The 13,525-nt window shown below is 46.9% G+C and overlaps 1 protein-coding gene, 1 long non-coding RNA gene and 1 pseudogene across 3 annotated transcripts in view; 1 reads left to right on the top strand and 2 right to left on the bottom strand.

Annotated features, from left to right (window-relative positions):
- Positions 1–150: 150 nt before the first annotated feature.
- LOC141572086 (uncharacterized) lies at positions 151–10,453 on the bottom strand. Of its 2 annotated transcripts, none has more exons than XR_012497196.1 (3): positions 9,737–10,307; positions 2,295–2,420; positions 151–1,436 (listed from the first exon to the last, which is right to left on the bottom strand). It is a non-coding gene; the product is annotated as an uncharacterized LOC141572086 (long non-coding RNA). The 2 variants fall into 2 exon arrangements; XR_012497195.1 differs by lacking the exon at positions 151–1,436 and adding an exon at positions 10,328–10,453 and having other exon boundaries at positions 1,985–2,420; positions 9,737–10,183.
- SLC2A1 (solute carrier family 2 member 1) overlaps positions 10,341–13,525 on the top strand; it is a 29,052-nt gene continuing 25,867 nt past the window's right edge. The window contains exon 1 of the mRNA XM_019751168.2: positions 10,341–10,480. Coding sequence (XP_019606727.2) covers positions 10,463–10,480 — 18 coding nt within the window. The 5' untranslated portion in view covers positions 10,341–10,462. The remainder of the gene's footprint in view (positions 10,481–13,525) is intronic.
- LOC109457848 (TIP41-like protein) lies at positions 11,477–12,528 on the bottom strand (annotated as a pseudogene).

Genomic DNA, 13,525 nt, shown 5'->3' with positions numbered 1-13,525 from the left:
ATGGCAGGTTTTATAAACTGTGCTGTCATTGCAGATACTTTTTAACTCATAAGAAGCTGAAGAGCTCTTTAAGATGTCCTTTTCTTATCCAATCCTTTACAAAGCCTGTAGAAGGAGTATGTCTAGGTTTTGGTTCCAGGTTGGACTGAGCTCATTTCTAACTCTGCTACTTATTTGCTGTGTGATCTAGGGCAAGTTAATTCCCTTCTCTGGGCCTCACCTGTAAAGTGGGCAGGATATTCCCAATCTTGGAGGGGTCCTGTGAGGATTACAAGTGTTGGACACAGAAGAAGTACATAATAATCCTAAAAGCTCCATTACCCCCATATTCTAGATGAAGAAACTGAGGCTCAGAAAGGCTTCATTGCTTGTTCTCTGTCTAGTAAGAAGCACGACTCCCACTTCCACACAGGAAGATGTCCCCCATTCATGAGGTTTTGAGGCCATGAGAAATGGCTCTGGCTTCTCAAGGCCAAGGATGGATCTCGGGGTCTTGCTTTGCACACCTCTCCTTTCAATTCTCATTAGTCATAGCCGGCCAGGTCCAGACCTCAGTACTAATGGGTCAGAGGGGACAGGGCCAGAGTCAAGATGGGTATGGTGGGTGAGACAAGCGAGACTGTGTACGCTCTGCCGACTGGAAAACCCGCAGACACAACACGGGAGAGTAGCAGGCTTGTCCCAGTGAACTGCACTAAAAGGACATAGTAACCTCATCCGCAGCCAGGAGCTCAGCCAGCAGGGCTGTTCTCCTTTTTTACAGCCTGAAATCAGTGGGCAGAGAGACATTACACTGTATTGCCCTCACCTCTGCTGATTTATTACGGCTGCTTCCGAGTAAAACACAAGAACTCCCCTCAAGCATCTGGCTCTGGGAGACTGACTTTTAATTTTCTCTCTTTTGAAGACGATGATGAGATACCATTTGTCACCTATCCAACTGACAAAGACTGAAAAGATAAACACACACACTATTGGCCAGAGGATTGTGAAAAGGGCAGGTCCCTTTATAGGTGATAAAAGGGCAGTATATACTATTTTTTTGAAGAACGATTTAGTAAAGCCTTAAGAATGCCTGTTCTTTGATCCTGTCATCCCTCTCCTCCAAGGATTTGAACTGAGCTCTTGGTACAAAGTTGAGTTTTCACGGAGTTGTTTATAAGTGCCCCCAAATGAAAACCACCTAAATGTTCATCAATAGGGGATTGGTTAAATCAACGATGGACTATCAGTCAGCCATTAAAAATCAGGCTGGGAAGAATACTTACTCATAGAGAAAATATTCATTACAGATTGAGGGACAAAGCAAGTTCTATCCCGAATGATTTGTACTGGTACAAGCAGGCTTGAGCAGCTTTTCCACATTGGGGCTTGTACTCTCGGCACGTTCCCTCTTGGCCCCAGCCGCCATGCGTATGCAAGCCCAGCCCATCCTGCTGAAAACAGAGGAGAATGAGGCACCATATGGAGAGAACAGCCCCAGCCAAGGAGTCCTCGGAATACAACTGCATGAATGAATACCTCAGCAGTGCCTTGGGGGGAGCAGAACTGCACAAAATCGTGAGAAATACTACACTGTTGCCATTTAAAGCCACTAAGTTTTGGAGTGGTTATTCTACAGCAATGGACAGCTGAACCATCATTTCCTAGATTTTCAGAATGCATATAGACCATTAGAGCAGAAGCACCTAAGTCTGAGCATCCAGCCTTGTGTACTTCTGGAAGGCAGGGCCTGGGGTGACCCCAATTATTGAGCCTCTGTCATTGACCAGTCATTGTGCAGCATTCACAAACCGTCATGTACGAGGTGCTTAATAAATATTTACTGAATAAGTGGATAAATGTCTTAGTTAACACACACTGAAGCCCTGTGACGTAAGAGTTATTGTTTTATTATAACTCAACTAATATTCATTAGAGAAAAATGCAGATATTACAAAAGAAGAAAATAAAAGTTACCCTCAATTCTACTACCCATAATTTCAAATCACATTGAGCACATTTCTATAGAAATCAATTATATTATATATGTATATTTACTTTTTAAAATGTGATGAAGGTACTGTTTTGTAAGCTGTTTTTCCCATTCAAAACAAGCTTGACTTTCTTTCCATGTCAGTGAGTGTATATCTCTATTCAACATTTTTCATGGCTGCACGTATTTGCCTGTGTAACTCACACCCCTTCCTCCACCCCACCCCCACACAGAGGTGAGCCATGCCGGCTTTGTCTGTGTTCTATGATCCCATTATTTAATCACAGCCACTCAGACCTAGGGCAAACATTTCACTCACACAGGGCTAATCTGCTTCTCTCTTCTAGAAACTCAGAATCAGGACCAGGCGACGGCTGAGACAGACTTGAGGGTGCCGGCATTGTGCAGTGGTCATGTTCTCCCACATGGAGCAGAACATGTCTGTCTATGAAGAGAGAGAGGAACAAAGCAGAGGTGAGGGATGCAGATGGTGGTCTACTTGCCGAGTCCAGAGCATTGTCAGCCCCTGACTGCATCCTTGCCACTGATTTGGGAGACACCTCTGTAGCCTTTAATAAATTCTCTTTTTTTGACTGAAGTTGGCTTAAATATATGGATACTTGCAACCAAAAAATCCTACATCATTACTCTAAGGAAATAAAAAAGACGTGACTCTCAGGCACAAGGCCAGGCCTCTGGGAACCAGTAAAAGGCAGAACAAGCCAAGACAGAAGAATATTGCCCCAGCTCTTTCTATAAGCAGAGACGCTACCAGCCACTTTACAATTCCAGGTACACGGGCTAGAACACGAGCTGCTGGAGGGGAGGGCTCCATAGTCAAGCAGTCAAGGCCCTCCTTCTATGCCGTGGCCTCCACCTACCAACCTTAGCAGCAAACACCTGTTGGGCACCTGCCATATTCAGGGCATTATGCTCAGGGCATAGATGAGAATGGCTGCATGAAGTTCCATGTGCAACTTTGGGCAAATCAATAACACCTCTCTAGGTCTCAGTCTTATTAAGGAGAAAATGCACAATTCTAAAGTCTTTCTCGCTCTCACGCCTATAAACCCAGCCAGGGTCCTCAGCCTAGCCCTCAAGGAACAAGATATATATATATAATTTATTTAGATATATATACAAAATTTATATATACAAATTTTGTACAAGATATATATACACAATTTATATATACAATATATATATCAAGCTCTAGAAGTGGCATCAGATTTTCCAAACACTTTCACATGTATTGTGTCCTGTGATCCTTTCAATAGCCCCACAAGGCAAGGCTTATTAGGCCAATTTTAGAGACTTGGACAGGAGAGAGGCAGAGAGGTTAAGCAACCTGCCTGAGGGCACACAGCTGTTGAATGGAAGAACTGGAACTTAAGTCCAAGTGGGAGCCAACTACCCTCCTGGGAGGAAGATCAAATAACTCTTGACCTTTATTATCATAGTTTTAAAGATGAGGAACATTTACATGAGGTAACTAGAGTAGTCAACTTCATAGAGACAGAAAGTAGAACGGTGGTCGTGGGGGATAGAAGAATGGGAAGTTACTGTTTAATGGGTACGGAGTTTGGGAAGATAAAAAAGTTCTGGCGGTGGACGGTGGTGATAGTTGCACAACAGTGTAAATGTGCTTTATGCCACTGAACTCTTCACTTAAAAATTGTTAAAATGGTAAATTTTTTGTAATATATATAATTACCACTTTTTTTTTTTTAAACAGGTCTAGCAGGATAAAGGGAGTAAGTGTAGATCCGTTTATGAGCATACTGGGGACAGACTGGGTCCAATACTCAGATCTACCACTTACTTACGGTACTTGCTTGACCTGGGGCAAATTACTCTAAAACTGTGCCTTGGTTTCCTTCTTTGTGAAATGAGATAAAACAGCATGTCTAGGATTTGTTATGAGAATTAAAGGAGATAATTATATACCACTCATTTAGCCCTGCACCTGGCACATAGTAAACTGTCAATACACATGACTTTATTATGACAAGGCTGTTTAACCCAGAGCTAGAAGGGCCATGGAAGTCAGCTGTTGCAACACCTTCATTAAGAAACGGAAGAGAGTGAGACTTAGAAAGGGACAGTGACTTTCCTGAAGTCACCTAACAAACCTGTGACAGCCGAGGGTGGAACTGAACCACCCCTCTGAGTCCAGAGATCTCTGCCTCCAGCCAGCTCACAGTGCTTTCCCTTTCTTAAGAGTTAAACTGCCATGAATTTGGGGCATTAATTTCAAGCCTCAATAAGGAAGGGAAGACACCTCCGGCTCTCAACTGGTTCTCACTCTCCTGCTTCTAAAGAAGTCAGCTCCGGTATAATGGGGTGAGTCACCCAACTCCGTGATTAATGTGCTAATGTGCGTGTGACTGCCAGGTGGCATGCAGGTGGGGGAGGGCACCGCCGGATGCTGACTGGGTTGTGGCCACTTGCTTGAGAGGGGTAGGGAAGCCGGGAGGGGGGTGAGCTGTGTGCTTTCTTTTGAATTCCTATTGCTATATGGTGGTATCTAGAAATTAAGAGGTCCAGGTTTCATGCCTTTAATTTGCTACCAAATTCCTCCTTCGGTGTGACCTCAAGCAAGTGGCTTTAACCTCTGTGTGCCTCAATTTCCTCAACTGCCTAGAGGATGTATAAGTAAATTTGGTCTTGCCCTCAGCACAAGGTGTGGGGAGGAACCAAGGAATGACACGGGGGAAGGTTTTGCAGTTAAAGCATAAAGGACATTGTCATTTCACTTTTCAGGAGAAATAAGGTTCGAAGAACAAAACAGAGCCAAGCCAGCCTGTTTGTTTTTCCCATCAGTCCTGGAATTTCTCAGGGTCTCTGAGACGCTCAGGTCTCCATGCTCTTTTGCCACACCTCAGAGTGCCAGGTCAATTTCTCAGACTCAAACTTTATGGAGGGCCTACTTACTGTGTGCTAGGCCCAGGGATAAGCCATTGGACCCTCCCCAAAGCCCCATAAGATCAAGATAATTCTGAGCCCCATTTTACAGAGCAAAAACAGGCTCACAGAGAGGAAATACCACCAAAGGTGGCACCACCAGCAAGGAGGAGCTGGGCCATAAAACCAGACTTCCGGACTATTCCATCACTCCCCCTTTCTGTGGGCTTAAGGAAGTAAGCTCCTGATGGCTGCATCACGTCTCCTCCTTCCAATTCCAGAAACCCCCAGAAAACAATACATGGAAATTGGAAGAGGTAGATCCCTGCCACCCTGACGTAAATAAGGCTTTGAAAATATAAAATACTGGAAATGATAATAGTTACCATTTTTCAAGTATTTATTATATACCCATCACCCAACAGTTATTTTCTCCTTCATGTTTTCAATGAATCTTTGAGGTAAGTACTGATATCATTCCCCTTTTACAGGTGGGGAAATTGAGACTCAGAAAAGTTAAGTCATATGCCCCCAAACACACAGGTAGCAGATCTGTCTTCAAAACCTGTGTTCTACCCACCACATGTCACTGTTGGCCCCCTCATTCATTTATTCTTTGCTTTATTCATTTATTAAACAGTTATAGCTTCTTCCCTGTGCTAAGTAACAAGCCAGACAGATGGCAGTTAGGAATGCCTGAGTCCCTGCCCCTAGGAAGTCATTATCTAGGGAAAGATTCATCTCAAACAATCATAATCTAAGTGAGAAAAGCCAGGCCCCAGTACATTACTTGTGCTAGGTGCCTGAACCAGCACTGCTGGTTGGAATTTTTGTTTGTTTATTTTTTTAATCGAGGTGCTAGAACTCAAACCTACTACTTGTGTGATCTTAGTTGGGCAAGTTACTTCTCAGAATCTCAATTTTCCCTTTCAGAAAAAGGAGAGAAAAATACTTATCTCATAGAGTTCTTTCAGGGATTAAATAACTGGAATAACATTGCACTCATTCACTCAACACTAAGTACTGAGTCCCAGTGTGTAGCAGGTATTATTTTTGGTACTGGGGATGCTAGCTAGAAGAAGTGGACAGCAGATATTCCCTTGAAACCAGGGAAATATTTTCATTAAAAAAAGAAAGAAAAAAAAATTCTTTTAATTGAAGCATAATGTGCATACAGAAAAGTACAAAAATTGCAGTGCACACCTCGAGGAATTTTGACAAACAGAACACACCCGTGTAACCAGCACCCTGATTACAAAACATTACCAGCAGGGTCAGGGTTAGGGTGTGGCAAGTGAGGTATTCACCTACCCCCCAGTAAGATTCAAGGGGGTGCCAAAAAAGTCCAGTCATCAAGATAAATAATATTTTTTATGCAATATTTTAAAAAAATTAAAATTAATGCAAAAAAATCCAAAATGACAAAATATCAAAAGTTTAAATGACAGTATTAGTAACATTGAGTGTCCTGTTGAGTCACACTTAAAGCTCAGGGCGGATGAAAACAATCAGTAATTTGGTGGATAGAGGAGCCATCTCCGAGGTGGGGACTAGGAGGGATGGGGGAAGATGAGCTTAGATTTAAACATGGTGAGTTCAAGGTACCTGTGGGACAAACAGAAGTCTCTCCTGAAGATAAGCCTGGCTCTCGGGAGAGAATGGAGGAGGGGCATGTTCCTTCAATAGCCCCAGCATCAGCGAGTCAGAGGTGGCCCTGATGAGAGCCCTTGTAGAGGACGGGGGAGGGGCACACAAACAAAAGAATAAAGAAGGAAAGCCAAAAAACTTTCCGGGAGCAGGTGGTGTGCAAATGAGAATGAAAATATCCAACACACAAAACTGTCCTGGAGTCCAACACCGTGTTTACCTGCAGCCTGGGAGGATTTCAGTTGCAAAACATACTGCGGATCTGGGATTCCCGCGTCCCAACCCCTGCCAGCCTCCTTTGTATCAGCTGCAGTTGACTCAGGAGGCCTTTTCTCCTAGCTGTCAAGGAAGCTTGCCTTTAAAGGCGGGGTGGGGGTGGAGGGGGAGGAAGCCCTTCCTCAGGCCGTCTTACTCACTCCAGACTAGGCAGCCTTGGCACGGAGCCTCTAGGACTCTGTTCAGCGCCGCTGGAGCCCATGTGCGTGCCGTTAGGCACGAACCAGCCAGCCAGCATCTGCCTGGCCACCTGGCACCGCCCTGGCAGTCCCAGAGAGCTTTTTTCCTCCAAAAGTGGCTAGGGCTGGAACTGCTTGGAATCAGACTCAGAAAAGTCCCAAATTCCTTCCAGGGCTAAAAGCAGCATCAAGGACAAAGCTGCCAGTGTGAGCATAGTTTGTGGGGGACCGCCCTTGTTCCCTCCAAGCTGACCGCTAGGGCTCCCCAGCCTTCCTCACAGGTCCTTTAAAGCCTCAGGGTAGGGTAGGTTTGAAGGAGGCTGAGATTTCCTTATGTCCTTCCTTCCCCTGTTCCAAAACCCTCCATGGCTCCTCACTGCCCACTGAATAAAGCCCTAACTCCTACACCTGGCATTTGAGGGCCTTTGTGACACCACCTCTTCAGCTTCTCCTTTCACTCAAATTCCCCCTCTCTTTATCTCCTCTCTCCCAACCCCCACACTCCAGCCACAGGGGCTATTATACTTAGCCTGGCCCTCTCTGGGTTAAGCTGAACCTTCATGACCCACTTCCAGGCATTTATTTGTTCATGCTCTTTCTCTGCCTGCATCCCAACCTTCCAGGCTCAGATGCCACTTCCTTAGATTTTCTCTGGTGTTCCCTTCCTGGTTGGAGTTAAATCCTATTATATTTCACAGGACTTAGCCACCCCCAAAATAAACTAACTAGCCCACCTGAGAATCTAATCTCTGATCCAATAGCTTCTGAAGTGTGTACCTCTAAACGGTAGCCTCCAGGGGTCATAAAACTTAGAGAGAACTCCTAGTAATGGAATTTCAAGCAGGTAATGCGGGTCTGTTTGGGCAGGTAAACTGACCACTCTACTTTGTCTTCAAAGGCCGTCTTGACCATAGGAAGGGAATTTGATTGAATTTCTGACATCATGAATTAATACCGTTTATTTGGATAAATCTTAATACACATTCATTTCTCTCAGGCTGACCCAGGAGGGGATTGTTGTATCCCTTTTACAGATGCGGGTCTTGAGGCTCAGAGAGAAGGGAGTTGCTCAGGGATGTTTGGCAAGTAAAAAGCAGCGCTGGGCTTCAGTAGTACAAATCCAGGGCTCCACCATCAGTCACTGAGTTGGAATCTAGAGAGTCTTTCTTCCCTTCAGCAATTATTCTCTGCCTGTGTGCTGTCTTTGTATGTTTTCCCCTCTGCTTAAAATGGTCATCCTTCTGATCCACCTAGTGAACTCATTCGTATTCAGCCCCCTAAACCCTGCTGAGCATGCTTCACCCCCTCCCTAAAGCCCTCTACTCTCTCTCCTTCCTCTATGGTACAAATTCAGCTCCTGTACACATTCTAATCCCTGTACCCGCAACTTGTTCTCGTTGTACATCTCTGCTCTTGCATACTCTCTCGTTTGGAGGCTCCATGAGGCTAGCACCAGATTTGCATGCCTCTGTTCCTGGGGAAGTGTCCAGCACAGTGCTGGCCTGGAGAAGGAAACGATGCCTGATGGTGAGTGTGACCTCTGGGCTGAGTGGGGCATACCTACAGCCGGGAAGAGGAATATACAGTTGACTAGATATGCTAAGGAACAGAGGGACAGAGACTTCAAGCAAGGACGTGGAAAAACCCAAGAGACACTTAAGGAAAGACTAGAAGAGTTAGCAGGAAAGAGGTTCTTGCCTTCCTTCACTTCTTCACCCATGTGTCTCACCTCAAGGCTCAGTCTGGGGAAAGACAGACAAGACAAGCAGCACACTTAGAAACACCAAAGGGTAAGGAAGAGATTCCCCTTGGGGGACTCAGGGACACTTCTAAGAGGAAGCCCCATTCCAGGGATGCTTTGTGCTATCAGAAACATTTTGGCATATTGAGGTGGAGGGGAAGGGAGTTCAGCAGAGGAAACAACCTGACAAATGTATAGATATAGTAGAAAGTGCTGGTGCGAGAGATAAGGCTAAGCTTTAAACTGGTGCCTTGAGGATCTTGCTCCCTTTATGATAATACTGGACATTTGAGCAGGAGACTGGGAGTCAGGACTGAAGGAGCTGTTGGCCCTGCAGATAGTAGGGCGGCAAGAAGGATGAGGTGGTGCATAAGGTGAAAACAGCAGGATTTGGTGGCTTCTGGAACCCAGATAAGGAAAGAATGGCCTAAGCTTTCCAGGCTAAGCTGCTGGGAAACCATAGAAGTGGGAGCCATGGGTAGGGGTGTGCCCAGTGGCCTGCCTTCCGTTTCAGGGCTTCATGCACAGCCAGGCTGCCCCCTCAGCCAGCACTGGATACATAGCCCAGGCAGAGACTCCAGGGGTCATGTGGTCAGCTCAGACTCCTTTCCAACAGAGAGTAACCCCTCCCCCACCCCCTTATGCGGAAAGAGACCCTCAGCCTAACCTCAGGATTTTGGCCAGACCTTTAGACCAGGACTCTTACCCTTCACTGAATCTCAAGTAAGGCAGGGTCTAGAAGAGGAAATGAGGTCAAATCAGATGAAATAAGGTGAAATAATACCACTATCACTAAAGGAGGACTTACTGTGTGTCAGCATGTGCTTCTCTGGAAATTGTAACTCTGGTGACAGCACATGAGGCTGGTGGTGGTGGTATTAATTTTGCTTTGCCCATAAGAAAACTGAGGCTCATAGGCCAGCCCCTCATCAAGGATCATACAGGGCTAGTATACAGTGGAGCTGGTTTAAACCCAAGGTCTCCTGTGTTCTTATTTATATTTTTCACACTTACTTGTCATCATAGATTCACATGTACTGTCAGGAGTAGAAGTCTTCACAGAGGAGGTGAGATGAAAGCCCAGAGAAGTGGGTATGGATTTCCAGGTAGAGGGTCCAGTCATTGCAAGGTTTTAGCGTGCAAACAGGAACGCCCGGAGGAGGGAAGAGAGAAAATAGCACAGGGAGAGCTCCCGTAGTCTAACGAATACTTAAATACAACTCACCACTTCACAGACGCTGTTCTAAACACTCTACAAATATTAACTCAATCTTCATAACAAACCAATGAGGTGGTGCTCTTATTATCCATAATTACCCAAGTTTTCCAGTGGCGGAGAGCCAGGTACGAGCTCTATCATTTTGCTAGAGGCCTCTGAGGCTCAGAGAGGTGTGCACACTTGCTCAGGGTCACACAGCGAGACACTTGCTCCAGGTCACACAGCGAGCACTCTCCCCGGACCTAAGGCACAGGGAGTAGGGCAGACTCGCAGCTAGAGCAGGGTCGGGGCCTGGAGCACTCCCGCCCTCGCCCCCTCCCCCTGGAGCCCCGCCCTGGACGTGCCCAGGCCACGCCCCCTGGCTCTGCCCACACCCCCGCACACACCGGCCACGCCAGCCAATGGCTGGGGTCCTATAAATGGCGGAGCGGGTACTGGGAGTCAAGAGTGGCAGTCCTGGGTCCTGAGCCGGAACCAGAGCGTCTCCCGCGCGCAGCCAGAGCCTCCGGCGCAACGCGGCCATGGATCCCAGCAGCAAGGTGAGTCTCGCGTCCGTGGGCCCTCCCCTCCCGGAACAAAGGCGCGGACACTTGCCCACCCCTCCGCTGGCCTGGGTTTCTCCCGCGGTCCGGCAGCGCTGTGCAGCCCGGGCGGGTGGCGCGCGTCTCTGAGCTTCATTGGGCGCCGGCCTAGAGCGCAGTGCCCTGGGGGAGAGGGATGCGAGTGGGCATGAGCGCGGGCGCATTTGGCGCGCGCACTGAGTATCTGGCTTCCTTCCGGGGACGCCAGGGGAACCCAGGGCCCCGGCGCAGCAAAATCTCCCAGCAGCGGCCCCGCGCAGACTCCTCCTGGGGCGAGGGAGGGGGCTCGTGCGCGGCACCCATTGGCTGAGCGGGCCGAGCCCCCGGCCCGGCCCCAGCTTCTGCTTGTAGAGGCGGGACCCGTCCCCACCAGGCTGGCTTGGAACGGCTGCTCCCCTTTCCTGGGCGCCACACTAAGCGCGCGGCCTGGCGTTTGGCTTTTTCCGCGGCTACGCGCCAGCTCTGTGCTTCCGAGGCGGGGGACACTTTCTTAAGGCTGGGGCTCCAACTCCAGGGTGCCCGGCTCTCCAGGCTTGAGTTAAGAGCCGGCCTCTTAGGCCCTTCTTTCCGAGTAGCGCAGGCTCCAAAGCTTTTGCCAAGTCCTGGGGAGATGTGCTCCGAGGTGGCACGTTTCCCTCTTGGGCGGGGCTGGTGTGGGCTGGGCGGAGAGAGAGCACCCCTGGGGCCGTCACCGCCGCCTGGAGAGATTATATCACTTGCTGAGGAAGGGGCCCCAGGCTGGAGTGCGACGGGAGGACTGAGGGACGAGGGGAGGGCCTCTGTACTCGGAATAGATGAGGACTCTTCTCTGGAGGCAACTGCCTGGATAGAATCTCTTTTGTCATCTGTAAACGGTCTTGTCCTGCAGGAGATCTTTGTGACTTTCCCAGAACGGTTTCTTCTCAACAAATATGTATCGAATCTCGCCGGTGTGCGGGACAGTGTTTCTTTCCTTCCTCCCTAATTTCCCCTTGTATAGAATATTTTCAAGTCACCTTTTTTTTTTTGCCTGCAATAATCTTTTATTCCTTTGACGCTACAGAAAATCTGCACCTAGACAAGACAATTAATTCTCGTAATAAAAATGCCCCTGTCCAAATAGCCAACGTCTCCAGATTCCATGATGAATTTATATAGTTGGATGGCACATCACATTCTTTTCCACAGCTGTATTTTCTTGTGAGTCTGTCGAGTTATGATCAATTCTGTCTGGAAATATTAGCTTTTCACAAACTGCCTCCTTTATTGGTAAATACTGTGGTATTTCGTTAGGCTCCATGACGAGGGGAGGTGAAACATGGATTAAATTAAATTTTGCTCTCTCGTGACGTATATTCTCATAACATGTAGGTCTCGTCACCTTATGGTAGAGTCTCACGTTGTTCATTCTGATAGGCACTCCATCAATTCTCAAGAAAAGCTGAAACAGCAAGAAAAAGCTAGAAAGCCTTACTCTAATTTTCATCCTCAAACAGAACTTCTTCAAAAAATTTAATTTCTCTGGTTTTCGATTTCTCTGTATCTATGTGATATGTTGTGGGTACAACTTTTAACTTGAGTGCTTCTCCAAGTAACGTCTCCTTATAATCTGTTGTATATATGTCCAATCGTGTGATTTAATAACCTTGGAATGTTCATCCTCCATCCTGCTTTCCTGCCACTCTCAAATCACTTTTTCCTTTGAAACACTCCCTCTTATCCTCTTGAATGTTCCCATCTCGGCAGGGGAGGCTCAAGGATGCCCATTTATTTTTTTACCTGAAATGCTGGAATGCTGGGGCAGTGCTGAACTCTGCACTGCCCTTCTGGTGGGCTGTGAATGTGTCTGGTGGGACTAAGGAGTTTCCTGGCTGGGCAGAGTGGTGCTTGAGAGTGACGCCAGGCTGTCCCCTCAGCGGGAAATGGCTGCTTCATACCTGTTGAATCCAGACAACCTGTTTCACCTTGCCGTGGCCCTTGGGCTTGATGGGAGACCCTGAGCTGGGAACATATTTCTTGGCAGTCATAGGTGAGCCATTATGTTGGGATGAAACAAAATAAAAACCAAACAAAAAGCGATTTTAGATACTGGTAAGGGCTTGAGACCCAGAAGACCTCCTGTGTTATCTCAGGGCTCTGGCAGGCCACGTTACCTCTCTGGGCTTCAGTTTCTCCATCTGTAAGACAGATAACTTTTGTCACTTCCTCAAAGGTAAGAACTATCGGTTCAGCATGGATGCAGGACGTGGGTATTTATTTCTTGAGTGGATAAGAGAATATTCTGAGTGGAGACAGAAAAGTGGAGGAGAAAATCTGTAGCCACTTACAGTTTACTAGGCGCTTGGCTGACATGCTTTACAATGTCACTGACCCTCCACATAGCCCTGTTGATTTAGAGAAGGGAAATAACTTTCCTAAAGTCCCACAGCTATTGAGTAACTGAGCTAGATTTGAATCCAGGTCAATCAGAAAGGACTTCCAGTCTCCATTATCCCTTTTCACCATAGCCTTTCTTGAAGTTTGGGCTGGCGGGGGCGGGGAAGTTTGCCTAAATTCAAGGTATGCCCTAGTACCAGCTGACTAAATGCTGTAACAGGTGGGTGTTTTCTATGCTATAACCTCCCAACTTTTGACTCCCCCGTCAGTAAATACTTTTGGACCACCTACTTCCAAGTGGTTTATCTGTATTTATAAATTCATGTACATGCAGTTATGCTAGTAGATCATATGCCTACATCATAGAAATTTCAAAGGACAAATACAGATAGCAGTTATGGTTAAAAAAAAAGTTTTTTTTCCTTTTTGCTAAGCCTTCTATGGATCATTCTGTATACATTCTGGAATAAATCCCTTCCCTTTGGAGATTGCTGATTTGATCAATAAGCACAGCCCTTTTATACAGGCTGTTAGACTGAGGCCTGGAGAAATGATATCACTGCCCAGAGTCTTAAGGCCAGGCAAGCCTGGCTCCGAAGTTCTTTCTCCTATGTTCCTCTTCATCTCGTAGGAACGAGTCATTAACTC

This window comes from Rhinolophus sinicus, linkage group LG06 (genome assembly GCF_036562045.2).
Source record: "Rhinolophus sinicus isolate RSC01 linkage group LG06, ASM3656204v1, whole genome shotgun sequence".
Taxonomy (NCBI): domain Eukaryota; kingdom Metazoa; phylum Chordata; class Mammalia; order Chiroptera; family Rhinolophidae; genus Rhinolophus; species Rhinolophus sinicus.
Note: the sequence above shows the minus strand (reverse complement) of the source record. Positions and strands in the feature narration are given on the sequence as shown.